This window comes from Anser anser (genome assembly GCF_964211835.1).
Source record: "Anser anser genome assembly, contig: SUPER_17_unloc_1, whole genome shotgun sequence".
In the NCBI taxonomy this organism is placed as follows: domain Eukaryota; kingdom Metazoa; phylum Chordata; class Aves; order Anseriformes; family Anatidae; genus Anser; species Anser anser.
Genome location: NW_028154220.1, coordinates 4,139 through 31,466, shown reverse-complemented (window position 1 = coordinate 31,466; position 27,328 = coordinate 4,139). Strand labels below are relative to the sequence as shown.

Genomic DNA, 27,328 nt, shown 5'->3' with positions numbered 1-27,328 from the left:
TTTAACAGGGATGGCAGAAGGATGCGCTTAACATCTGATCCTCTCTTGGACATGCTCCCCGGAGCTGATGTTTGCTGACATGAGCCTTGATGTCTTCTTTTGGTCCAGAGAGATGGGTTTGTTAATGGCTTGATGGCAGAAACGGTACTGAGAGTGCAGGAAACGTCTCTCTGACGCGCTAAAAGCATTTCAGCTCCTGCTCATGGCCCCATCTGTACATCTTGTCCATTGCAGGAGGCACAGAACCAGGGCTGGGCACTGCAGGCAGAATCAGAGGAGGGGCACAGAGGCTTTTCAGCCCTGCCAGATGGTTTCCAGCTCTTCCCTGCGGGGACTTTTAACGGCAGGCTTCCTGCCACCACTCGGCCTTCCTGAGCCGCGCTACGAGGCCGGCAGGTCCTCCTGGCTCTTAAGGACTCGGTGAATCTAAACGTGCCTCTAAACAGCCAGAAAGGCCGCTTTTTGGTTCGTGCTTCTTAAATTGGCAGGGCCCAGAGGTTTTCTTCGGGTGCTCCTGAGGGGCAGTGCTTCTTACTCGGAGGGTCGGTGGGGCGCTGACACCCCAGGAGATGGCGGCTGGGCTATCCTCCGCCGAGGGCCCTGCCGGGAGGGCAGCGCTATTTAGCTGCCGCTGCCCATAAACCCTCAGCCCCGGGGCCTCGGCACTGTCCGTAGCGGCCTCGGCTGGGGGCGGGGGGCTGGGGGCTGGGACCGACGCTGGCAGCACCCGGCCCCGGGGCCGCCGCGGGCCCTGTGGAGGCGGCCCCGCGGGACTTCGGCCCGGGCGCGTGCCCGGCCCCGCCGCGCGTGCCCGCTGCCGCCCCCCCCCTCCGCAGAGGCGGGGCGGGGCCTCCGCCGCCGCAGCGCCCCCTGCCGGCCGCGCGCCCTGCCGCCGGGTGACGTCATCGCCGGCCGCGCAAGCCCCAGCCCGAGTCGGCGGGGCCCCGCCTCCCCGGCTCGCTGCGTGGTGACGTCAGCGGCGGCGTGCCCCTGTGCCTGAGCCGAGGAGACCCCGCAGCGAGCTGCCAACGCCCGGCGGAGACGCGGAGGTGAGCGGGGCGCCGGCACGGGCCGGGCCCCTCCGCCCCCCTCAGCCCCCGGCCGGGGGGCGCCGCGCCGCGAGGGGGGAAGGAGGAGGGCAGCGCTCGGGGCCGGCCGGGCGGGAGCCGCCCTCCCGGGGCCGCGCTGTGCGTGTGGGGCCTTCTCAGCCGGGGCTCTTCCTGTAGGGGTGCGCCGAGGGGGGGGGCCCTGCGGCGGCGCCCGGGGCGGCGGCGGCCGGGACGGTGGCGGCGCCCGCCCGCCGCTTCCTCCTCCTCCGCCCGTTCCGGCGGGGCCTCGGCGCTGGGGAGCGGCGGCAGGAAGTGCCGGGCCCAGCGGCCCTCTCGGGCCCGAGCGGGGCGGGGGGGGGGGGGGGCCCGGTGCCTCGGCACCCGGCGGGGAGCGGCGGCCGGGCTGCGGGGGGGCCCCGGGGGTCGATGCTGGCGGGGCTCCGGCCTCCCGCTTCTTCCGAGCGCTGCGCGGGGCCCCACTGCGGGCCCCTGGGTCGGAGGGGGGGGGGGGGCGCTCCGTGCCGCTGCCCTGCCCCGGGGCCTGCTCCCGGTGCGGTGCTGCCTGGTGTCGGCGAGCGCAGGAGACGGTGGCGGTGCTCCGAGGGCTGCCGCCGCCGCCACGCGTTTTTCCCTTTCGCTTTTGGAGCAGCGCTTGTAGTAAGGCGAAGGGGCCGTGGAGCTGCCTCGGTGAGGGGCGTGAAGGCGGTGGGAGCTGGCGGCAGCGGTGGGGTGCCCTCTGCAGCCAGGTGGCTGCGGGCAGAGCCTCTGGGGTTGTGAAAGCCGCCCTTAAGGAAGAGTTGCAAAATGGGGCTGTTCGCCCTGTCCATGCGGGTACTGCAAGCCCCAGAGCCGCTCTGCTGCCATCCTTTGACAAAGCGCCGTGAAGGCGAGGCCTTAACGAGGAGACCGGTGACGACCGCGTAGTCAAAAGTAGTTCAGTCTGACCATCTGCGGTCGTCTTTGTCTCCTGTTCGTCTGTCTATGTTTCTTCTCCCCTAGAAAAAGAGGTGCTAACTGTCCTTGTTCAAAGCGTTAAACAGAAATGCCCCAAATTTCCTTTCTTTAGAAGAGTATTTAAAGCCTGCGTCAAACTTGCGCTAAGTATTACTGATTGGAATAGTTCAGTAAAGCGCTTAAGAATTGTCTCTTCTGGTTAGCAAAAGGTTCAATTGCAAAAGCAACTCTAGATAGAAAGTCTTCATATTTGGATAACTATACGTGGAAAATCTGTTGTTCTTCTTTGCAAACTGCTCCTGGTTAGTGTAAGCATTATGGGGAAGGCAAATACATGCCTGAAACAGGTCACACGGATGACCATAAGGCTTGAATCAATATATTGTTAATTGTGAAATCATTCTTTGTTCAAAGTGTTTACTCCTTATGTGCCTCAGTAATTAGGAGGAAAAGCATTTTTAAGTCTTGGCAAGGAATAAAAACTACTGTAATGCAAGATAAAACTTGCTTGCAATTTGCTAACATGTTTCAGGCAGAAATTTTAATCATTAGATTTGCGTACTTTGAACTTAGTTATTCATGACCTGTACCTGATGCTTTTGATTCATTACATATGCTGGTTTGGGTTATTTGCTTACCTAAAACTGATGGCCAGTTTTGGAACGTTTGTTTTTGTTGTTAAATAGATGGGTTGTGAAATCCCTGGAGTATCTAAAATAAAACTGTAGGTCTTCTACTAAAAGATTACTTGTAAAGAGAAATGGAGCCATCTGAAACTTGTAGGGATTTCCCTGGTGAGTGTGCCTCTATCTTTTTCTTACTTTCCCAGGAAACATGTAAAAGGCTGGTGCTGAGTGCAGTGTGAAGCTGGCTGCTAATCCTGATATAACAGCTCCTTCCAGTTAAAATGGAATTCTTGTACTGAAGTAAATTTCCAAGTCTTATGAGCATAGACAGCTGGGACATCTTAATTAAAATCTTTTCATCAGTTATCTGTTGCCCTACAGGCTTCAAAGCTAATACAACGTATTGGTATAGTAGGTTCCAGCTCTGCTTCAGGCTTCTGAGAACCTGTACGATGTACTGAACACACATCACTGCAGTTTCAGTAATCTGCTTTATACCACTGTGAGTGCTTGCAGCTTTCAGTCGTCTGTGGTCCTGCACCCTTCAGTCCTGCTAGTCCATCTGCCTGCCTTCAGGGGTTGGCCCAGCTTTCGCTTTGCCTTTAGGCTCAATCATACGAATTTCAGCCATCCCAGCTTCTACAGTGATACCCTGTAAAGAGGGGTTGTAGGGGGATGTAGTTATCCTCAGGCTTGAGGCTTGGTTTCTGAGGAAAGAACGCCTCTTTTTCTGGAAGATGAGGGCGCTGTCAAAGTAAATGGAAGTGAAATTGTTTTTTAGTACTCTATCTAGCAAGCAGCTCTCTTTATCCACTTAGTGTATTTTAGGCTTCTGCCATGGCTCCTGTCACCCCGTTATGCTAAATGCATATGAAAAACTATTTTTAGTATTTAATATACAACAAATAAAATGACATAATGACTAGATAAGCTTTTATACTGAAACTTTTAAAGGAACGTAAAGCAGCTATACTTCTGCATCCTATCGTCAGTTAATTAGCTGGCTTCCTTCAAAGCCATGTTTAAAATAGCTTATACCATACGTGCTAAGGGTATCCGTCAGAAGGGATAACCCCTAGAAGTGGTGGGTAAGACTTTTGCCAGGGTACTTCCTAGGGCCTAAACCTTCTTGAGTATCTGCGGACACCCTGTTGCAGCAGCTGCCTTGGGAAGTTCTTGCAACCCCTTCTGTACCTTTCTGATGGTACCTGGGTTACTGGCCAAAATCAGTGGCCAGAAAGCAAAAAAGTGACAGAATGTGCATTAAGGCGAGGTATTCCCAGGTTCTGCTGGTGGGTCCTTTAGATGGATGTTGGATGGAAGAATTGAGTTTGTTTACTTAGTCCTGGGTACGCAATAAACTTAAAATAATGAATGTGAGAAGCAGAGTTTCAACTGTGTTGTCATGTAATTGACCTTTGTGCTCTTCCTTTTGAGTTTCAGGTTATGATTTCTGCTTTAAAGAAGTTGTTAAAAGCTCCAAAATACCATTTAACCCGTTTCCTCATCAGTAAAGTGACTTTGTTTTTCATGAGGCGTCACTGACTCTTCTAAAAAAAAAAAAATGGCTTTATAAAGAGAAAATGAGCTAGATGTGCAAAAGCTTTTCAGAAGCATTGTTCTATTTTTAAGCTGTTGTGTTGCTAATTTACCCCCATTTCTTTTGAATGGTAAGGCATAATTCCCAGCATAAGTTATTCTGAACTCTGTTCTCGTCTCATGAAAAAAGACAAATGCTTTTTTGTGCATTTTCTGCGCGCACAGGGCCTTCCCTTGAGCCTTTCTCTTTGGAAGCAGTGTGCAGATACCACGTTCGTCTGTATTGAGTCTTCTGTGCCCGTGGTCAGATTGCAGGTTTCGAAGTGTAGACCAAACTGTGGCTGGGTGGAGGCTTTCACTGGGCTGAATCAGGGTCAGGGCCAAGCTCCAGCGGTGGTGGTGTGGGCCTGGTGGAGGCTCGGAGGCAGTCGGCCGTGGTTCCTCGTGGTGCGGCACTGGCTGCGGGTGCCACAACGGGCACCTCCTGTAATGGGCTGTCTTGAACCGCTCGGATCGTGGGCTGAAAGGTGCCGCGGCTTTGTCCAACGATGTGTTCCGTTTTGGAGGAAAACGACGGAACTGCTCTTGCAGTTTTTGGATGTAAGGGAGGAAGGCACCCACCACTTCGTGGTGTCGTGGAGCTTGTGTAGCTCTTTGCAGTAGACCTGCTGCAGCTGGTGAACGGCAAACACCAAGGGGAGAAGCCTGGCTGTGGCGGTGCTGGGCTTTGTCACGCCAGCGGGCATCCTCTGGCTGTGGTTCGCTCCCGTGCGTTCGGTCAGTCGGCTCAAGTTCAGTGACTTCACTGCTTGTGTTGTTCAGCCTAGGCTCTGAGTATCTGCAGAGGGGCTCTCGGGGATCCTCTTCTTCCATGCCCTGGAGCAGGAGGTGCTGTGTCTGCGTGTGCCAGCTGTTGAGGGCTGTCGTGCTGGGAGGCAGGGCTGGTGCCAGCCACACTGCTTCCTCCCGCGGCTGCCAGGTGCCAGGCACCCTCCGCTGCTCTGGCTTTGGCTGTTCTCTAGTTCTCCAGCTGCTTCGTTAGCTTTAATAGAAATGCCGAGGTGGGTTGATGAAAAGTCTCTTCTGGAATGCTGTTGAAGCTTCATCTCTTCAGGCCTTGGCAGTGTTGCTGATAGGCCTGAGCTGCCCCCCGGTGCGCTGCTTCCTCCAGACACCGGGCGGTTTGTGTGTGCGGAGCCCCAGCAGCTGCACCGCTCCCCGGACGTAACAGCAATGCTGATGTGCACGCAGGGTGCCTGCCACTGGGAACAAGTGGGCATCAAAATAGCAGCTCTGCCAATGTCAGCTCGTCCACTGGCAGGGAAACATCGAGGTGAGCGTGCATCGTGATCAGTCAGTAGTGCAGACAGCAGCACAGGGCTGCTCTGCATCATCTTTGTCACTTAGCGGCATGAACCCGAGGGCATTCAGCTAGGGCTGCTTCACGCAGAACGAGGATACCGCACAGGATTTTGTTACACGGTAGAGTAAAACAGCTTCCTGTGGGGAAGTTAGCGAAGAGTAAAATCTCGAGATGTCCTTGACAAAAATAAGAACTTAATGCAAGCATGTGTGCTTCTTGGTGCTTAATAAGGGCGGGGTTTTCCCAGCGCTGCCGGCTGGTTTTGGCGGTGCAGCCATCTCGCGCTCTTGCCTTTTCCTGTTGAGTTGATGTTAAGGGGAAGGTTACTGTTGTCAACTTAGCATCTGCTCTAAGCCGCTCGGAGGTACGAAGCGGGACGAACTGGCAGTGAAGCACGTGAGCTGATGTCAGCCCTGCAGCACGGGATCACTGCGACTGCTGTGGCAGCACAGGGCCCATGGAGTCACGGTCACTGTTTGACCGGGCTTCACGGGTAGCTCTTCTGTGGAACATCAGACTGAAATGCAATGGTGTGGCTATCAACTGCCTTTTTTTTTTAATTGTGGAACTTGAAAGACGGTATAATGCTGCTAGTAGTTCAGGTTCGGGTTTTTAAAATTCCCCCAGCCAGCTGCCTTTAATTCCTGTCCTGTGCACATCTCTGCTCGTCTGGTTTGTTGTGAGGAGCCTTTGAGAAGTAGCTCACAGTAGCTGTCACTCAGTGCTTAACCAGGAAAGTTGCGTTAAGTGTATAAAAGCAGCTCATCTCGGGCACTTGTCTTTTAAGAACACCTTGGACTTCTCCTTTGGTAACTCATAGTAACTTGTCCAGAAAAAAAAGTTGCTTGAAAACCACATAGATGCCGGGATAGTCAAGTTTTGTCAAGTGGCAGGCTTTGACTATGTGCCTGGGAACTTGGCGCGCCCCTATGTTGAGCTGGTGCCCCTGTACTGAGGGCAGCCTTTGTGGTCCCGAGACCAACATCAGACTGCGGTGTGTCACGGAGCCCGTCCTGCCCTCGTGGTGGCAGGGACCGTGGGTCCCTGCTGCTGTCAGTTTTTTCTGCTGCACACCGAGACCGGGGCTGTGGGTGATGGCAAAGGCTGGGTCTTCACCAGAAGTCTTGTGGTTGTCTCGAGAGCACCTTGTAGCACCAACTTTTTGGCTGTATGTCTCAGGATTAGATAACTTGTCTATAAACCGAACGGCAGCACCTCTTTGGAGATGTCCCTATGTTGCAGAGTGTACATTTTGAGGTAGGATTTAAAGGAACGTCTGAATTTTTATTGGCAGGTCAAAAAATCCTCAAAAAGAAGGATCTTTTTTCAGGACCCTTAATTGATTTGGTACCAGATTGTTTAAGCAAGTCTCCTGCTCTTTGCAGATTTTGCCTTAGACTTCATCCTTTGCTTTGCTCTGAGGGAGTGCTGCTGCCGTGCTGTTTGTAGCTTGACAACGTTTTTTTTTTTGGCTCTCTTTAAGAAATTGAACCCCCAGGCCGTCAGCCTGACTTGAGCCTGTGTGCGTGCAGCAGTCGGTGCTACAGACGAGTGGGCAGGTACTGTCGGGCACCGAGTGGTTTATGTGTTCTACATTTTATGTTGCACATCTGCTGCTTCTGTGCTGGCATACTTGTGGGGTGAGGTCTCCTCCACGAAGAAGACGACTCCTAGCAAGCTGAAAGGTGGGCCTGAGAAGTGTTGGGTAACTTCTGGAAACGGCTGTTGTATGCTTGCAGAGGGAAGTACTGCCCGTGGTAACACTGCTCCTCAAACCAGATTTGACTTCGGTTTCTGTTTGCTGTTCTTCCTGGAGTCCATCTCAGAGAGCTGCTTCTGTTGGTGTTTTGTGCCATGTGTGGCAACGGAGGGGTCACCAAGAGGTCCAGCCTCGTGCTGACAGCTGAACTTGTGTGCTTTGGGGTCTTAGGAGAGCTGGTTGTGTGCAGGGATCTCGGAGCCGCGGCGTCTGCCGCTCTGCTGGCTTTGCAGTGCAGGCATGCAACTTTCTCCGTATGATATTGGTAGGTGTCTCTGGTGGGGCACACCTGGCTGCTTGGGTGCTACTAACTGATGATAGCACTGCGGTGCACACGGTGTGGGAGACTTCTCAGTTTGAAAAGCAAAAGTGGTGCTCTCTGGTGGGGGCCGAGGAGGTGGTGCAGGGGAGGAGCAGCGCTTTGGGGTGCGGTGCCTTGAAATGGGTGGGATTTTGTCCGAGAACGTGCTCCTGGATCAGTCACATGCTTTATTTAGAAATGTTTCTTTTATAAGATATGAAATGAAAGGTAGTGTGGAAGGATGAAAGTGTTTAACAGATCGGCGTGGATAAAATCCTCTGGATAGCGTTGTTCTGACTGCTTTGACCCCAGAGGAGTTAGATGAATGCCCTGTTTACTGTAAAGCCATTGTTTGGAAAAAAGTCTTCGTGGTCTTTTCAGTCTCCAGAAATGGCTGTGCTTGTTTTGTTGCAGTGCGGAGCAGGCTCTGAAGCTGTGACAGGCTGCTCAAGCTTCGGCTTGCGCGTTAATGTTGTGCGTGCTGAAGAGCGTTGTGAAATGGTTCTCGATCGCCAGCTTGCAGCGAGCGGGGCTCAGCCACCGTGTGCTGAAATGGCAGCAGCCGCAGCACTGCGTGAAGGGGAAGTCACGGTGCTGCCGTGGCTCGGCAGGAAGCTAGTACAGGATGTGTGGACAGATTTGACAGCTTGGTTTCCTTTGGCTAGAGGAAGGTACACATTTTTAACATGAAAACAGAAATTAGTAGCTCAAAAATGAACAGAATCTTAAGCTTGAAGCGGTTGAGCTGCTCGTGTGGCAGGAGTGATGGTGGGATTGCGGAGGTTTGTGCTCCGTGCTGTAGTAGAGAGCACTCAGGTATGAAGATGGACACCATTTCACTAACCCTTCAGTTAGTACTTCATATTGCTACTGGAATATATCGTAACTACCGTGAAGTACGTGCTGTTTTTCAAACCTAAGCAGCTCCTGTAGCAACGCCGCGCTTTGTGTGTTTGCCTTTGTGATGGGAAGATGGCTTGCGTGAGGGGGGCTGCGGCTCTTCGGGCAAGCGTTTCTCCCAGTTGCGCTGGGAAGCGGTAGCCCGCCGTGGGCTGCTTCAGGTTTTTGTGGTCTGGCGACGTCGTCTGGAGTGTGTTCAGGCCTGTGCTGGGAAGGGGTGCAATTCCAAGCTTTCCTTGGTGCAGATGTGTGGTGTGACGCCTCTTAGTGCAATACTGCGTGGGGCACTTCGGTTAAGTGTCCGGCCGAACGCTTGGATTTGTCGGTTGCAACTTTCGAGGATTAATCCTAAAGGTAGAAATCCTGAAGGTGAGAAGCATAACCAAGCTTTAAAGCAAAATTCTGAAAAATGGACCTGCTGGTCCTGGAATAGGAGGACCATGGGATGAATTTGTAGGCTACCAGGCACTGTAACCCACAGGTTCCAGAAAGCTAGATCCTGTTTTTCTGGGGTGCTTCTGAGTTCTGTGAAATCACACGCTGAACAGGTGAAAATTTAACAAATGTTAGAAGTATGATCAGTTAACATTTTTTACTGAAGCACTGTTTTCTTTTTTTTTCATGATTATAATACAAAGAGGTTTGGAAAATTAAATGAATTTAGGTTTAAAAAAAGCCTTGTTGAGCAGAACTAAGTTAAATTGCGTTACATTCAGCCTTCATCAGCCTTCTTCTCTGGGCTTGACCGAAAGGCTCACAGCTACATGGCTCAGTCTACTTCCTGCACTCACACTGGGTGCTTTCCAGTCTATCTCAAGTCTCTCAGACATTTAAAAGAAACAAAATTGAGTGCTTTCTGGTCCTCCTGGGTGTCCTCTAAGTAGACTTGCTTCTGTTAGGCGCTTTGTGGGGAGGAGACAAAAACTTGAAACTCTTTCTCCCTTCCCCAGCATTCGCTTTGGGGATGAATTAGCCTCCAGTTGTATCTCGTATTGGACTATTCATGTCACAACTTGATATATGTGTCTCTAAATGTTTTTTTTTTCCCCCTATGGAGGAATAGGTGCTCAGATAGTACATGTAAGCTCCCTAACAATTTGTTTTCAGCTGTGTTTTGTGGACCTGCTAGAAGTGGAGAACATCAGGTAGCTCATCCAGGAAATATGGAAAGCCTTCTAATCCAAGTAAAATAACTTATTCAACAACTCTGCTTTCCCACCAGTAAAACTTCGGAGGCCTATGCTTAACAGTCTAAATCTGCTTAAAACTTAGGTCGCCTTATTTCAGTGTTTAGAGGTGAACTTATGTATCTGTTTATCAAAATGTGGGGAGGATCCCTTTACGTAGCGGATGTGCTCGAATGCAGTTTGGCCCTTTAACGCAGCAATCCTAAAGAGCAGAATGGCTTTCACTTGGACGTGGGGTGAATTAAATCTCTGTGGAGGAGCAGCAGTCAGCCCGCTAGAATTTCAGTGTTTCGTGGTCAATCTTTTTTTTTCTTTTCTTCCTTTAAGAAAACCCACCCTGACTTCTCCGGACCCCTGCTGTGCAGTTCAGGTCCTGCTTTGTGCTGCAGCGTTTGCAGCCTGGTCTGACCTGCTGGCAGGAGGTGCGTGGTGAGGGCGAGCAGCGCTTCTGTATGAGATCCTCTGGGACTGCTGGTGGTGCCCTGTGGTGCACGGGCTATGTTGATGCACGAGCCTGACCTGACGGCTTCAGGCATATTGCTGCCAGCATGCATGGTGCATGCCCAGCTTGTCTTTTCGGTCACAGGGGAAGGAAGGGTCTGAGCTGAGCCCCGGTAAGAGCAGAGCATCGTCTCACCTGGAGCCGCTGTGGGGACCTGGCTGTGGCCAAGGGCAGACAAATGCGGGGTTTGCGGTGCAGTTGTGATCTGATGCGCCTTGTAATGCTGGTGTCGCTTCATTACTGCTTGGCTGAGGTCCTCTGGAGCAATGAGGCTTAGTGAATAACATCAGTTACACCCTTTTTTATGAAGGCATACGTGAGCTTTTCCTGTACGAGTGCACACGCAGCACTTTGTAGTTAATTGGGTTGGGATGTTGCAATGCACAGGATGTGCTTCAGAGTGCTGGGTTCTTCCGTTAGGTAGCGTGCTGTGGGCTTATGGAAAGGCTACCTTGGAGATGTACCTGCAGATTACAGGGGGAGTAGAAGAGGAGGAGGATTGGGAAGGAGGGAGGAGGGCAGGACAGAGGGGTGGGTGTCTGCCAGAGGGGTGGCAAGTGAGCTGGGCTCCCTCCGAAGGGGTGGCAGCAGCTGGCAGTGTAACCCGGAGGTGGGTGCGCTCCTCTGCTTGTCCCAGTGCCTGGGATGAGCGAGGCCAGCTGGAGCAGAGATTTCTTGAATTTGGGTGAGCAGCGTAATGGATTCCACTTGGAACTGAAAAAGCAAGCAAGAAATGGCTGGAAAACCCCATTTGGGGTGTTTCTTTGTACTTGATCTACTAGTGCTGAAAAGAACTCAAAGGTTGCTACCTGGGCCGTGCAGTGGCACCGCTGAATGGTTGTCTTCGGGCAGCTTTTGAGATTGTTCATTTGAAGATAGCTGGCTCTGTCTGAATCTTGGAGCATCCCTGCAGCATGTGAAGAAAAGCTGCTGATGCTGTTTGTCCTGAGTCCTTAGCAATTACCTTCCCATGGAAGCTGTGCTGTATCCAGTTGTATTGCTTACTGTGACCAGAGCGCTCAAAATCTGGAACTGTGTCTTTCTTTCTCCTAGATCATCCAGAAAAGGGAGATCCCCAGGAAGGTCCCGGTGGCATGGTTCTGTAGGGATCAGCTCGATTTTTTTTTTTTATGCAGTTACCCAGAAATGAGAGCCACGGTGACATCCTTGCTAGCCTAAAGCATTGCCACCATTTTGGGGGGCAACTTGTAGTGGGTATCTTGTCCTGTCCTCTCCCCATGCACCCTAGCTGAGGATAATTCAGTTAGCAAATCTTTGCTGCTGTAGATTCCGGAATACGGAAATGTTTGAAACTTGGTGGCAACTTTGACACTTAGGCTTGCTGGAGTCAGGATTTCATACCTGTATGTGGAAAAGAAATGACTGAAGGCCTTGTATTTTTCTAATTAAAATGACATTGTAATGAAGGGCGGCTGTGTCTGGCACTGGAGGAAGCAAGCTAAGGTTTAGAAGTATTGATAGGCCAATATTGATTGAGGTGGCAAGGTAAATATTGATTTAGTTCCAATACTAAATCCTGTAGTGGGGCGGCACTGCAGCAGCTGGCTGCTTCCAGATCTTGTGTCTGGGGAGTAATGAGATTGTTTGGGGTCTGGTGCTGCCGAGTTCCTCAGCTTGGTCGCCACTTCCAAGCGGGGATCAAAGTACTTGCGAAGTAGCAACTGTAACCCAGGGATTTTAGAACTGTACTTAAACCTTCAAAAAAAAAAAAGGGGGGGGGTGGGGGGGAGGATTAATCCTGTCATGTTTACTTCTGTCTATACCTGCTTATTTTTACACCATAAATTAGTTTCAAAACTCATACTGCTGTATTTTCTTGGGAGATGTGTTTTACTTAGCAGCTATTGAGACCCAAGCTCACACTTCTACCTTTCAGTGCATCTAAGGCTGGAGATTTTTATGCGTTAGAAACGCTCTGGGAAGGCAAAGATTGTTTTTCCTCCCAGCTCTAGGTAACTAAGCAAAAACCACCCTGTGTCCAGGAGTGATGTAATTTACCTGGTTCTTCTGCCCAGCATGAAAAGTGACTGTGCCAAATAGAATCTTGGCAGGTATTTGGCAGTTGTATGCAGTGGGGAGGCTGGCTATATGGAGGAATTTGCGTATATGGAAATCCTCTGGGGTGTGTGTGTGGTGGAGAGACTGTATCACTCCACCATCTAGGAATGTCTTGTGTTCAGATCCCATGTGGCCTGTTAGGGGGCTTGGGCTCCGGCTGAAGCTTACTAGTGACAACCTGCTATCCAGTGAGAATGAAAACCTCTAAATACTTCTCTTGTTTTCTTTCAGGTTCACATTGGAGTTGATACTATAGCAGACGTCAGCTATGCAGACGATTAAGTGTGTAGTCGTGGGCGATGGCGCTGTTGGTAAAACCTGTCTCTTAATTTCCTACACAACAAATAAATTCCCATCGGAATATGTACCAACGGTGAGTGCTGAGAACGGCTCCAGTTGTCCTTTGGGCCTGATGGGGTTGGGCAGCATGAGTTTCCTTCCTAACTAACCATCATGGCATGAACGCCTTAACGCTTGTTCTTACAGCATGTTGGAGACTAACACATCATGGAAAAGTAACGATCAGCTTGGTACGCCGCTGCTACTGAGCTTTGCTGTTACCTGGTAGTGCTGGGATTCTTCTTGTGCATGTAGTCTGTATGCTGTTTGACTGCTTTGTAGAATCTGGGTTCTGTTTGGTGGCCATCAGCTGGGTTCTGTGAATAAGATCACTTGCAGTTGCTGGAACTGGTAAGTGGAGAGTGAGCAGCAGGAACTGCTGTCCAGCTTGCTGAGCTCAGTTGTAGCTGCACCTTCACCTTTAGGCCTTCACTTCTAGGGAAACTAGTGCTTCATGCTGCTAGAACAGCCAGTGACCACAGTTACTGTTTCTGATGCTGATTTTTTTGCTTTGCAACTCCAAGAGGTCCATAGGTCTTGCGGTGAACTGTGGAGCATGTCTAGTTATTTCTGTCGTGTTTGGCTGAAGTCATGTTTGCATCTAGACGGCACAATCTCTTTCCGGTTGTACATCCGGATACTTAACTTTGTGTAGTCCTTTGCTATTTCTGTCTCCATGAAACACTCTTCAGTAACCTCTGAGTATTACAAGGTCAGATTTCTGAGATACTGAATCCTTTGGCTTATCTAAAAATCAAGTTTAGAGCAGTTTGGCTGAGGCACATGTGTTATTTTTCTAGTAGGGAAGTGTCGCTGCTGTTAATATTGGATATGCAAGATTGGTGTGCTGACAGTGAGATAGTTCAGTTTGGTTTTGGGGTCAATGATCTTTTCTGCTATTGTAAAGCAACTTAAAAGAGCAGATAACTCCTCTTGAGTTACTGGGTAGCTCCTTCCTGATGCCTCTTTCAAAATAGCAGCTAGTTTAAAAAAAAATCCTGCCTTTGTGGAAGAGAAGTTGCAGTGAGCTTCCATGCCTCTTTTTTTAACTGTTGTCTTTCTATACTCCCTAAAGATCTTCAGCTCGCTAAATTTGAGGTTTCCTAGGAATCGGATGGACTTCCATGGGTTTGATATTTCTTTTGTTTTAGTTATAGATCTGGAGCTGAAGAGGAAGCTGATAAAAGTACCCTCAAACCTGAGCGTATTCAGCTTGGATGCAGTGACCAACCTGAGGGTTGTGTTGTGGGCACGGAGACCTAAGTTCAGCTTGTCATGGAGATCCTCTTGTTATGAGCTAGTGGGGGCACTTCACCATTCTCAAGCTTTTCAGAGTGGTACTGAGTATCTTGCTGTGGTCCTTCTAGGACAGGCATGTTGCATACCGAGCCTATGGAATTCTGCTTGCCCTATTTAAGCTAGTCTTTATGGTCATAGCAAAATGAAAGTGATCAGTGAGGTTGGGCAGGCAGCCAGCAGCTTCTATACTTATCCCTAGTGAAATTACCCTTAATTACGTTGAAAAGTTTTAATCTTAAACTCAAGAGGCTTCAAAATATACTCTTTGAATTTGCTGTCCTGCAGATGGTAGCACTGTCTATAAATCCCTGGTAAGAAACGATGTGGAAAAGCTACTCCAAGAAATTAAGTTACTTGCCAGAGAAGTGTTTTCAAGGTGTGCCGAGGCTTAATTCTGGTGCCTTTTAAAACTGTCTAATGCTTCTGAAATAGTATTTACCTCTGAACCTCATGGCTCAAGAAACACGTTGTTCTGGGAATATCACAGGTTTATTTCTAACCCTGCTTATTTCAAACTCTGGAAACTGGTAAGTAACCTCTGATATTCAGGCTAATGCTTCTAGTAATAAACAGGAAAAGAAATGTAACGGCATTGTTCCCAAATGAAAGCAAGCGGAGAGTCAGCAAACCTGAATGTCCGTGAAATGTTTGTGGCTGAAGAAGGAGACAATGTAAGAAGGTCCCTAGAATAAAGTCAGACTGCGCAACAGAAATGGTTAAGCAGGAAAACCTGGAGATAAAGTTCTGCTCTGGAGCATGGTAAATACGGGTGGCAGCTCAAGGCCAGTGAGCCAGCCAGCACTGGGAGTCCTGCTGTAGCTACGCTGCTGATCTAACAGCAGATCCTGCTGCATGCTACTGTGAGGTGTCTGAGAGAGGAAGATGGCAGGCACCCTTCGTCGAGTGCGTCCCGTGGTACGTGGAGTGCTGCAGTGAAGAAATCAGCCTGCTTTTGGCTGAGTCCTTCCGTGTATGCAATACTGAAGGTGCTGAGATAAAGCACATGTGGTCGTTGCACTTAGCAGTACTTGTGAACAAGAATAGGAGCAAAACGCTGATGTTTGCAGCAGTTCAGACTGCTAGATAAGTTTTACTTGTTTTGCGGTTCTTTCTCTTTCTTGAGGGTGTTTCCTGGTGGGAGATGAATTTCATGCTGGTACTGAGTTAGTCCATGCATGGTTTTCATTCCCATTTTCAGAAAAGGTAGCAAGGAACTTGTCTGGGGAATGGTAGGGCAGGTGTGAGCCCTGTACCACGAAAGCTCAGGCTTCCTGCTGTAAAGGGCTGTCTGGTACTGGCAGGAATTGAAACTTTTTGTCTGGCTAATGGCTGCTCTGGGTTTTAGCCTGTTTGGCTCAACTGAAAATAAAATTATGGGTTGTGCTGGGTCTGTAGCTTCCAGGTTTGTCTGAAGGCCAGTCTCGTAACCTTGGCCTCTCCTTAGTGCTGAACCCCAGACCTTTTCAATAGTGGCTGTACCTTTAAAAACAAACAAACCCCAAACAGATAGGGAACATAAAAACAAAACAAATATGTTAATGCTCCTAAAAATGGGCAGCTCCAAATAGTATTTTCAACTTGCTGTTCGCTGGGCAAAATAAAAGGGGATAGTAGAGGGCCAGAGTCGAGCAGGAGTGCTGGTTGAGTGTCTTTGGGGGATTAAACTTCTCACCGCCTGCTGAGGTCTCAAAGAAGAAATGTTCTGACCTTCGGTGGGGGCATACCAGTCTCCTGGTCTGTACCTAGCAGGGGAGTTCTCATCCTGAGCTGTACTTTGCAGTCTTGGAGCAGCGGTCGTCATACGTTGAATATGCCCAGTGAAATGCCCGCTGCCCTCCTCCAGGCTGAAGGTCTTGTTTGTAACTGGATGCTTTCTGGGCTGTTAGTGTGGGAGGGATTGGGCTGCAGATAATGGACCTGCATGTCGAAATCTAGTACAGTACTGAACATCTTGAAGGCTAATCCAAAGAAGTCTGGAAAGTGGACTTCCAGCTGGGGATGTGCAGCTTCCTGCATACAGCTTCTCAGTCACAGTAGGTTGTGCCAAGTTGAAAAAAATGTGTGGTGTCGGGTATTGCTTTAACCAGGACAGTTGCCTGGAAAGGAGACTGATCTGATGAGCTCTTGAAAGTTCAGATTCGAAGCGCTGTCTTGCTGGTCTTAGCTTCAAACTTCAGTGGGATTTTTTCAAGGACCTGGGCTCTTAATGAAGCCCTTATTATAAGTGCATGTGACAGCTCATTTCTCCATGTTCCTCCTTCTCTCACTTCCATGAAAAGCTTTCAAGTTGAGTGTGACCTGCTTTAATGCTGCAGTTAATGTCAGTTGTGAGAGCTGCTGAGCCTTCAGGTTTGTGCTGAAGTGTAGCCTGCTGCTGATCCTTACTTGGATCTCAACCGTCTCTGAGTAATTTTGCAGTGCAGAATGCGGAGACAGCTTTTGTTTCAGTGGGAATGGCTCTCGGTGGTGGTAACTTCTGAAAGGGTCTGACGTGGTTCTGAAGATGCAGTGGTCTTTGAAATTATGGATGCTGACCTCAGACAGCAAACTCCTTAATGAGCATGCAGGTTTTGAACGAAAAGGCTTTGGTTAAAAAAAAGCTTTGGAAAAAGCTTTGATAGGTCCTCGTGATCAGCTGTGTTGTAAACAAGTTACTGCATCAACCATTTCTGGTGCAGGGCTAGCTTTTGACCCGTGTAGCATGGCTCCTCTTGTGGACAGGACTGTTGTGCTGGCTGCTGCACAGAGACACCATGAGTTGATCTTCCAGAGCTGGATTCACCATTTAGATTGAGCATGTAAATTTGGCACATACTGATTTTGACTGGCTGCATTGCTGGGGATGCTTTCCTCCAAAGTTGGAGGATAATTTCCTGCTGAAAAGGTGGGGTCTGTATTGTGTTCCCTTGCTGTTCAGAAAGATGAACTTCAGAGGACTGCAGTCCTATGAGTAGTAACCTCATAGCTCTGTCCTGAAGGATGTAAGTAAGGCAAGGCTGAAGTTCATCACTTCTGTCTTAGTGAGGACATGTGTTATTGGGTGTAAGTGCGAAGGCTGAAATTTCTGTGGCAATGTGGGAAACCTCAATTACAGGCAAGAGCTGTTAGAGGTGTTTTGTTCAGTGGGTTTTACCCAGTTGCATGCAGTGGTGTATCTGGTGTGCTTTTGCTTTAGATACCTCATGGAAACAACTCTTGCATCCCTGTTCCAAATTGAATTGTCCTGTTAATAGCAGCATAGTAAGCCTGATGGATTCTGTTGTCCTGCTTAGATGACTGTTATACAAACTGGAGGTGCTCTGGCAAGGTGAGTAGGATGATGGCTTATTCACATCCTCTTGATATGCTTTCTTAACAGGTTTTCGATAACTATGCTGTAACAGTGATGATTGGAGGAGAGCCTTACACCCTAGGCCTCTTTGATACTGCAGGTGAGAAATCAAGTGCTTGCATCATTGTAACACCCCAACTTTTAGTTATGATGTTGAACTTGAAGACATACAGTTGTTTTTTTATAAAAGGGAAAAATCTTTATTCCACTTTCCTGAGCTTTTGGGAGTTGCTAAATTGAGTTCATTAAACAAACCACCCAACCTTCTTGTAGAGCTGTTCTATTTTGTGACACTACGTAACAAGTTTCAAACTTGTACTTCTAAATTAGGGATTACCTGGTGGATAAGAGATTTCTCTTATTTAAACAAAAGTAAAGGAGAAAACTGAAGAAAATACATGGGCTGTGTGTGATTTTTTTTTTGTTTAGTAAATAGCCTATTATTTTTTGCCAAATGTCAATAGAGGATGACAAGCATTGGAACCTCTTAGATGCCCATGTGGCTTGTCTTTGCTGCCATAAGGTGGATGAAATCTGGAGGTTGTATGGAATTTCGTAAGCCCTCTGCTTTTTAAAATTGAGAATCTGCACAATTCTTCATATTTACTAGACTGTATTTCAGTTTCGGAATGGAGAAATGTACAGTGATTAAACTATGTTTATTACAGAGCATGGAAAACTTAATGGGAAAGGGTAGAAACTGGTTCAAATGTTAATTACCCAGTCCCCAGCCCATAATAACACCAGAGCAGTACAGCAGCATCTGATATTGTGAATTAGTCTTCAATGTATGGTCCTTCAGGAGACCTTAGTAACACGTTACCTAAAATTGACTTGGTAGAACTTAACGTGACTCTTTCCAGCTGTTTTTACCGTGGTGTACTGTATTCTTACAGTACGCAAGGGTCCTGCTTGGCTTTGGAGCTGTTCACTGGTACCAGTAAGAGCTGTGTTTTGGTCCTGCTGCCTGTTGTCCTGCTGAGGTTCTCATGGCGCAGGCCTTTGGAAACCAGAGCTTGTGCAGAAGTGCACATTCATGCTGTCAGCCCCTGAGCGCAGTAACCCATCTAGTAGTCCTGCAGGATTACCAAATGGCTGAGTGCATATGGGTGACTTGACGAGCTTGTGAATATAAAGGCTTCCCTTCTGGAGCCAGGCTTCTGGAATGGAAGGCTTGGCACTTCAGGAGTCACCCAGCTGTTTGATAAACAGTAGCTATCACAAGTTACAGAACTTAAATAAATAAATAATAAAAAAGTGGATAAAACCCATGTTAACGACTTTTATTATAAAAGATTTGTTTTTCTACTGTGAAGACAGCTTTTTGGAGTACACTGCTAATTGCAGCAAGGTATTTTGGTCAGTGCTTAGTTCATCTGTGTCCAGCCAAGCACCATAGCTTTAACAAGCTTTTTTAGGCATTTTTTACGTTTTTTTTTACGGTTTGAAGACCGTAGGTCATCTTGCACTGAGATGTCCCAGGTGTTGAGTCAGCTACTTCAAAGTCTCGGAGGTCTTTGTCCTCCATGGCCAAGAGACCACTAGTTGAAATCTGAGGTCTTTTGAACAAGTTTCTTAACTGGTTGTCAGTTCATACAGCAGCTCCTTAAGTGTGAGGCTTGCTTTGTTTTCTAAAAAGAAAGCTGAATTGGACAGGTATAAAAACAAGCTTGCCCAGAGGTAAAGCTAGTGAGTCACTGCTAATGGTGCACTCTAACGACTGCCTGCTGTCTGACACAAAAGAAAGCCTGGCTTCCTTTGAAACACAGCCTGCACTGGGACTTCGGTGTGTTCTTGGGGGAATGCTGCTGGACAGCCTGATTATTCCCATAACAGCAGCATTCTTTTACTGCTCAAAGGATGCTTCACTAGATGTTTGCAAGTATCGGTTGGGACCTAGTGAACAAAACTGTGTTTGTGCATGTTAATGAAATTTGATGGCAAAATACCTTGCAAAATCCATTTAATAGATAGAGCAGGTGCAGAAGACTTCTATAAATGTCTTTGTTGTAATTGAGGAAAGTGTTCTGCAGTCTGTGGCTGCTGGATCTAAATTTGTTAGAGCATACTCCTGACTTCCATGCTCTCCTGTGACTTTAAGCAGCTTGTTACATAGCAACTGACTGAATTCTGTATTTGGAAACTAGGCTCCTTAATGTTTGGATTCAGGGCATGTGTATTTGCTTAAGAGTTAGGATTACTCACAATAATGCTTTTGTGCTGCAATATGTATTCTAGCAACCTGTAAAGGGTGGCATTTTGCTGTCTGCCTCTAATGCTGTTAATTTTCTCCTCTTCTAGGTCAGGAAGATTATGATAGATTACGACCTCTCAGCTATCCACAGACAGATGTATTTCTGGTCTGTTTTTCAGTGGTGTCTCCTTCTTCATTTGAAAATGTGAAAGAAAAGGTTTGTTTAACTGTCTAGAAAGGGAGGAGTTGGTGCAGTGATTTTAGGAATAACTAAGGGAGTTAATCTAGGTGATCAGTAACAAATGCTGTATCTTCTCTCCTTAGTGGGTACCTGAAATTACTCACCATTGTCCAAAGACTCCTTTCCTGCTTGTTGGGACCCAAATTGATCTAAGAGATGATCCCTCAACAATTGAGAAACTTGCCAAGAACAAGCAGAAGCCCATAACTCCAGAGACGGCTGAAAAACTGGCCCGGGACCTGAAGGCTGTTAAATACGTGGAATGCTCTGCACTTACGCAGGTAAGAGTTGGTCTTTGACTGTTTCTGCTTGCTTGTATTCCATACTTTTTTTTTTCAGTTACAGGGGAAGAACAGTTCAGTATGAATGTGAAAGGTTGTGAGCTCTTTCTGCTGTTGGCACGGTAGCTTTCTCTGTCCTGTCGTTCTCAGGCACGAGGAGCTGGCAGTGGTACAAAGCAAATCAGCCTGTAAAGATTAGGCAAAGTGTAGCGGGGAGACGGAGGAGGGTTTGCTTGCTTAGTTTGCTTTTGTGTTGGAGCAAAATAGCTGTCAAAAACTTACAGGGCTTGTTATGGACAACGAGTGGGTTAGAACACAGAATGCAGTTCACTACTGAAGAGAGCAGGCAAAACAAAATAATAATAACACCTCTCAGATGAGTGGTTTATATCTCAGCAAAGTTAGTTCTCTTCTAAGAATAGAAGCCTTCCTAGCTGTGAAATCTTCTTTCTCTTCCTGTGAGAGCTTCCTTTTTCTTCTCGCCACCTAGTCTGTGGTGATGTACATTTCCTTTATCTGCCTTAAGATGGAAGTTCTGTTGAAACAGAAAATAACCATCAAATAGTTCTTAAGATGTCAACATGGTGGTGCTGTGAACTAACTTGTGAAAACGAGTCTAAAAACAACTAAAACTGCTGACTTGAGGCCAGGAAACCTAACAGTTCTTTCCCTTTAAGTCAGGAATACTGGGGTGGGGTGGGAAGTAACCATTGACTGGCTAGCTGGAATGCTGTCTTTGGATGCCTCCGAAACTTAATCTTGTGTGCCTACTTTTGCAGAATTTATTTCAACTCTTATTTAATGCTCTGTGAAGAATTTGTCCCTACCTGATGTGCATGGAACTAAAGGTGCACAGTATCAAGTCTTGCTCTTTTCAGTTTTTTTGTGCGTTGATCTATAGTATCTTGAGCACAAAGCTTTATTGCTGAACTTTGTGAAGCGTTTCTTGCACCTTTTGCCCAGGTTGCATGGTGGCTCTTCTGTTTGGGTTCCTGAGACTTTTTGTAACAAAGCTTTGTCTGAGTGATTGCTGAGAAGAGGCTTTTGAGGGAATTTAGCAGGACACTGGTACTGGAGGTGTTGTGGTAAGGCATACTGTAGTTCATCCTGGGAATCCCTAAGCAAAAGGTGGCCTTGGCTGTTCCTCCTTAGTGCCCACGTGCAAAAGGAGGGCTGTTGGTGCTTGAACTGTAATTCTCCTATAGCTGTTTAGTCCTCAAATACCGTTTTAGCTGGTGTCTGTTGCACAACTTGAATGCTGCTGCTGACTAGGCTGTAGAACCTACTCACTGGTTAAATGGATACTAGGATTTTTGTCTTAAGTTGGTGAGGGAGACGCACTCTTCTGTAGCTTTAGGCTGGCCTTCTTTAATCTGCTCAAATGGCATGGAAGCCATTTTGTTCTTTTATTTCCAGATAAGCTAACTGTATCAGTTGCAGGGAACAGCTTTATATGCTGGGAAGTTCAGCCTGAATTTCTTGCAGAGTACTAGCAACTGTACACCCGATAGTGGTTTCAGAAACAGAGAATAACCTGGTAGGATGGTTCAGAAGCATTCTCACCTGAGAGACTAGTCAGTCTGCTTCTGCTCTGTTCTCTTTTACTTCGTTTGTTATTGACCTTCACCACAAAACATCTCTTCCTCAGTCTGTTGGCGATAGCTGCTGAGCAGAAACAGAAGTTCTCTGCAAAGGGATGTTGGAAGTTTCCAGCAGTGATCTAGCTGGCAGCTTGCTGAACACAGAAGGTGGCTGGCCGTTCTGGCCAGGAGGGTTGTTTTCCTACCTGCAAGGCAGTGTTGTAGCAGTTGGTTTCAACTGAAGCTAGACTCAGCTGGGTAGTTCCAGTCTCTTTCCCTTACCATCCATCTACACAGTTCACCTCAGCAGCCTAGGGTGTCTTCTGCCGTCCCACTAACTTGCAGATGACTTTGGCACTGCAGTAGCAAATAATCATAACATTGCGGAGCTGGAGTACGTATTTTTCTGGAAGGAAAGTTTTGCTTGCCTGTGGGTCATTTCTGAAAGTAGTAGGTGAGCTGTAAGAGGCTGAGTTTGAGCGTTTTTTATAAAGACGGTACCTTTACCTTCTTGAGTTTGAATGTGTAATGGTGATGAGTGAGTTTTATTCCCCTCTTCTCTTTTAGGTATAGAATCCCTTTTTGTGATGAACGCAGTGAAGTAGATCTGTTTCAGTTTCTTCAATTCTATCTACAAAATAATACCCAAATACCACTGTAAAAGCAGATAATGTTCTGTTTTAGGGAAGGATGACTGACAAACAGCTTACAAATAAAATGACCGATTGTTGCTTGGTATATTTGATACAAGTCTGAGTAACTTTCTGTAGCTCAGTGCCAGTACCTGACACAAGGAAACATTTTGAATTTGGTTCTTTTTTTTCCTGATGTTGGACTTGAACATAGTTGATTATTTTGACACAGCCAGATTTATAAAGTGTCTTAAACCCCCTGTGAATAAGGGGAGCCTGAGCTTAGCTGGCTCCCCAGTGCAGCCCAGAACAGTGTTACTTGAACCAGAGCACCAAGGCCGTGTGCTGTGGTGTCAGACGCTGCTCCCTTCATGGGGTTATTCTTCTGTCATCCGGACTTCTGACTCTAGTCTTACTTTCACAACAACTTTGCCCCTGGTTTTTCTCCTCTTCGTTGATCCCCATTTTTGTGGGCTAGGAAAATGAAGGAACCCCTGAGTAGTAGAGTTCAGGAAGCCTATTTTCGTGACTATTCCTCTGTTTGAGTTCTTTAACATCTTACAGTTGAGTCTATACGACAGCCTTAATCTCATGGAGAAAGGAAGTGTACTTCGTACTCAGACTGCATTTAGGCATTATTTATTTGAAGTCTATAGGTTTTTATCAGTATGGGTTGCAATGCTTTTAAAAAAAATGCTGGAGAGAATGTATGGAATTATTGTACGTGGTAACTTCCTTAGACAGTTTATGTACTTTCAAATATAATACTGCATGTAATTTGAAGGACTTAAATGCTTCCAGATAGAATTGTCTTAGATCTCCCATTATGTGCTTCAGTAAAAGACTTGCTAAAAGATGTATCTAGTTTAACCTGTGAGGGAGAAATCTGTTACATTTGAATGATCTTTCTTTTAAAAAAGAAATCTTAATTTTGCAGAGATGAACTTACTTGCAGAAAGCAACTTAAACTTTTCTGTTCTCTGGCTGGTATAAAGCAGTTCTGAATTTATGAAGGTTGCGCTCATGACAGTAGATTTAGGCGAGTCCAGTTAGCCCAAAGTGAGCCAGGTTTCACTTCCGGTGTTCACCTGTAGCTTGGCAGAGCTGTGCGGGGGTGGCCGTGTGCTTTGGTGTTTCCGTTGTGCTTCCAGCAAATGGCAAGGCGTGCTTTGTGCTCCGGTGTAATCCCCGCAGGCTTCCGGCAGCTCTGTGACTTCTGGTGTGGTGTTGGATCTCTGTTATTCCAGTCCTAACGCCGTGTCTGTCTTCCTGGACTTGAGTGGTTATACTTGCCGTGGTAACTAACTGAATAACTGAAACGCGTTGTTCCTGTGGCTGGCTCCTAGTGTCAGCACAGCAGCGCTAGGTAAGGTACTGCATCACTTCTTACATGACCAGTAGCCAGTGTCTGAAGGTGACGATGGCTTATTAGAGAGGTGCTGCTTCAGTCCCAGACTGTGTTTTCCCAGCTCTCCGGAAATCTTCAGTTATTCAGGGACTGAATTCACAGAGCAGAATTATTTGGAGCCTTTGCTCTGGACTGGCTGCTGCCCTAGTAGATGGGAGCAGCGAGTCCCTGCATCTCATGTGCTTGCCTACTACCCACAGTGGGTGACTACAAAAGGAGGTGTTTGGGCAACCCTTTGGGCCCCTGTGGTGGGGCAAGCTGCTCTCCAACATGTTTGTTCCCCTCTAATCTCACTAAGTGTACGTTCAGTACAGTGTACTGTACGTTCAGTGAAGGGGTAGCCACTGCTTTTTGTGCAGCTCCTTCCCTATTTGTCTCTGCAAGTTGCTGCTATGTTTGTGCCTCTGCCCTTTTGGGTGTTCATTTTGTCGAACTTGATGGCCTGCCACATGTTTTGTCTATCTCTGACTTTGACTTCTGGGTCATCTAAACGAGATTTCTGCCTGAGATCTACTTTGTTTTTTGCCAAGTGAATCTTTTTACTGCCTCTGTGAATTCAGTCTGCTCTGTCCTGAATGCTCTTTGTATCTGCTTGTTTTTCTCTAATCCTCTAACCTGGCTGCTGTTTTTTCTCCTCCCCTCTGTCTTGTAGAGAGGTCTGAAGAATGTGTTTGATGAGGCTATCCTAGCTGCCCTCGAGCCTCCGGAAACTCAGCCCAAAAGGAAGTGCTGTATATTCTAAGCTTTCTCCTTCCCCTCTTGCTGCTGCTTCCTCTGTCCCACTACTGTAGAAACCTGGTTAAAAATGAATAAAACCACCTTTATTGAAAGCCGTTGTGTCTGCTTACCATTTTAGAGCAACCTCTGTATTAGCTCTTGGACTGAAAACCATACTTAAGATCTTTAGTAAAACATTGTGACTGTGGAACGTGAACTGGACTCGCTTAACTCTCTGCTGCTTGGGTTGCCAGATGTGGGTAGCTTTATAATTCAGGCTGTTGGGGGAAAGGATCTGATTACATCATTATTTTAAAGAGAGATTGGCAGAATAAGACATGATGTCTGATCTTCCTGAATCCAGCTGGAAGAAGCGATGCGTATTTTCAATTTCTACTTGTGACTCTTGTTAAATGTATTTGCATGACAAAAGTACATGAAACGGTGATCTGCAAGTTATGCTGTAATGTGAAGGATTTTCTGGTTCTCCTTTGTGCAGTGAGATGTTTTTCTGTTGCTATTGCTTTGGCTGTCTGTGCTGTAGTGGAGTACTTGTAAGTCCTTGGGAAGGAAATATCAATGTATTTGCTACTGCTTGATGAACTGTTAAACTTCTTGCTTTCACTAATATGGTAGAACATTTCAGTAATAGATCCTTAAAGCCTGTTATTGTAAGATGTAAAGCTGCTTCTTACTCTTACGCTTCTGATTTTTATTGTTTTAAGGAGAAAACGTCAATTGTAGTTTCTTTAAATTTTGAAATTAAAAATTGCGGTTGTTTGTATAAAGGACTGATGAAGCTTTATTCTGATTTGCACTTCCTGGCTTCAGTTTAACCCTTACGCCATGTACCTGCTTTGTACTCCTCCCATCTTGACTCCTCCGATACCATGCACAGCTTCTTGGCTCCACCTGGCTGCTTCTTAACCATGGGGTGCGTGGGGCCAGAGGCCTGACCGCAGCGTGTCCCAGAGCAATTGATCGTTGCATGCTTGCCTTGTCTCTTCTTCTCCCCCCTGACACACGGGTGTCTGCACCGCTGTGCTCGGCGTGCTCCGCACCGAGCTCTTCATTCGAATGCAACACTTTCTGCTTTGTCGTTAGCATGTGAAATGTGTTACTAGCCAACTAACCATAAAATCTGCATTGGGTAAATGACTTCAGTACCCGTGTTCGCTTCTTGTGGAGTATACTGGTCCGTTCTCAAAGGACTCTGTTCCTGCTCAGCAAAGCAGATGCTCTGCTGAGGGCCTGCTAACTGCAGCAGCGCAGCTCGGGCAGCCCCGGGCTGAGCAGAGGAGGCTCTGGGAGGTCTGGATGGCAAACCTCGACCCCTCACTAGCACGGTCTGTCTGCCACCTGGCTCTCTCTGGTTTTGTTTATGTGAACTCAAAAATGAGACTGCCCCTTTCTCTCTTTGCCCCTTTTCAGAAAGGCCTAAAGAATGTATTTGATGAGGCGATATTGGCTGCCCTGGAGCCTCCGGAGCCGAAGAAGACTCGCAGGTGTGTGCTGCTATGAACGTCCCTCCACAGCCCCTTCTGCAAAGCTGGTGTTTGATGTCATACTAAAAGCAATGTTTAAATCAAACTAAAGATACAAATTTTAAAATTTGTTTTTGCAATAATGACAAATGCCCTGCACTCCCATCTCCCCCACACGATCCCTGTGTGAGATGAGAATGTTAGTGTTTATTCCCCAGTGTCCCCTCAATTCAGTTAAACTAGTTAATTTTGAGTAATTATGTAGTATCGGAAAACACTGATCAATACTAGTTTTTTATTTTGTTTACTTGTTTCTAATTTTTTTGTTTAAAATCCAGCCATGCTTGTGATGACTTTTTTCTGTAACAGACTAATTCTAGGCTGTTTTATTGAAGCCTTGTCCCTTATATCAGTCTGGCAAGACCTGGTTCTGGTTTCAAGAACTCCTAGGGCTGTTCTGCAGTCAGCCAGCAGCCTGTGTGTCAGCAGACTTTCGTACTACAGACAAATACAGGAAAGTAAGATGTCCCAAGCTGGTGCTTATCTAAGGAGGAGTGCAGAAAATGCACCTGCATCTCCTCTGAATTTGCCTTGTATCTCTCCTCCTGGCTTTCTACTGTGCAGGTCGTAAATTTCTACCCTGTCCTCTAAGTTATAAAGTCTTAGGAACAGAAGAATCCTTTTCTCTGGATGCACCATCAGACTTGAAATTAGCTTGCCAGTCTCTTCGTAAACTTTTTGTCACAAGATGAAGAAATAACAGCACGTTTTTAAATATGCCACACTAACTCAGTTGGCTTTTAACAAGTCCATCTTCTGCCAGTCCTTAATTATTTGAGAAATGCTTAAAATGACCAGCGTATACACCGCTGTTCAGACATTGAAAGGACCCAGTGTGCATTAAAACGAGTTTTGGAGCTGGTCTTGGTGGTGCATCTTGTGCTGGGTGGGCCAGCATCCTTCAAGGAGGGGTGGAAATACAGACCTGTGTCAGTAGGAAGGAACTGCAAGGAGGGCTCTTGGAGGGTTTTCTAGTGTTTAGTGTGGCACCATGTAGGGACCAGTTAAGGGAATCCCCTTTTTCTGCATTTTGTTTGTAAGCAACATTTAACCTGCAAGATGGGCTACAGTCCTATAAGGATTGTGTGCAGGATCTTTATGTAGACTGCAGTGTTATTAAGGATTTTACCAAAAAACACATTTTGGCTTGCATTTTTTTTCTTAGGGAATCTTCTCCACCTTCCCAAACTCCAATTTCTTGTCAACTCATTAGTATTGAACCATTGCTTTTTCATGTCTAAGTTCTTTGTATATGCATTCTTTTCAGATGTATTAAACATAAAATATCTTCACGAGCCTGCCTGAGGGTAGTTATTTCCTTTGTCTTTGAGCATGAGGGGCTTGTAAATACATGGCTTTTGTCCTTCGTGAGCCCCTCTCTGGTCCTTACAAGTTAGCCTGGGCTTTCCTTAATACCTAACGCTCTCAGTTCACACCTTCCTTCCTGTGTGCTGCTGGCCTCAGTTCTGTTAAGATGGATGGGATCTGTGGCAGACACTGCTG

General features: G+C 47.1%; 1 protein-coding gene across 2 annotated transcripts; it reads left to right on the top strand.

Annotated features, from left to right (window-relative positions):
- Positions 1-912: 912 nt before the first annotated feature.
- On the top strand, positions 913-27,120 carry LOC310883242 (cell division control protein 42 homolog). Of its 2 annotated transcripts, none has more exons than XM_083852407.1 (6): positions 913-1,049; positions 12,491-12,632; positions 17,256-17,328; positions 19,530-19,639; positions 19,747-19,944; positions 25,713-27,120. In XM_083852407.1, the coding sequence occupies exons 2-6, from the start codon at positions 12,528-12,530 to the stop codon at positions 25,800-25,802; spliced, it is 576 nt and encodes a 191-aa protein (XP_083708533.1). In that variant the 5' UTR covers positions 913-1,049; positions 12,491-12,527; the 3' UTR covers positions 25,803-27,120. The 2 variants fall into 2 exon arrangements, with proteins under 2 accessions (XP_083708533.1, XP_083708534.1); XM_083852408.1 differs by lacking the exon at positions 25,713-27,120 and adding an exon at positions 24,217-25,069.
- Positions 27,121-27,328: the final 208 nt, after the last annotated feature.

Coding starts and splice junctions, on each gene's coding strand:
- LOC310883242 (XM_083852407.1), top strand. CDS start 12,528: ATGCAGACGATTAAGTGTGTAGTCGTGGGCGATGGCGCTGTTGGTAAA. Junction 12,633..17,255: donor CATCGGAATATGTACCAACG/GTGAGTGCTGAG, acceptor CTTTCTTAACAG/GTTTTCGATAACTATGCTGT. Junction 19,640..19,746: donor TTGAAAATGTGAAAGAAAAG/GTTTGTTTAACT, acceptor TTCTCTCCTTAG/TGGGTACCTGAAATTACTCA.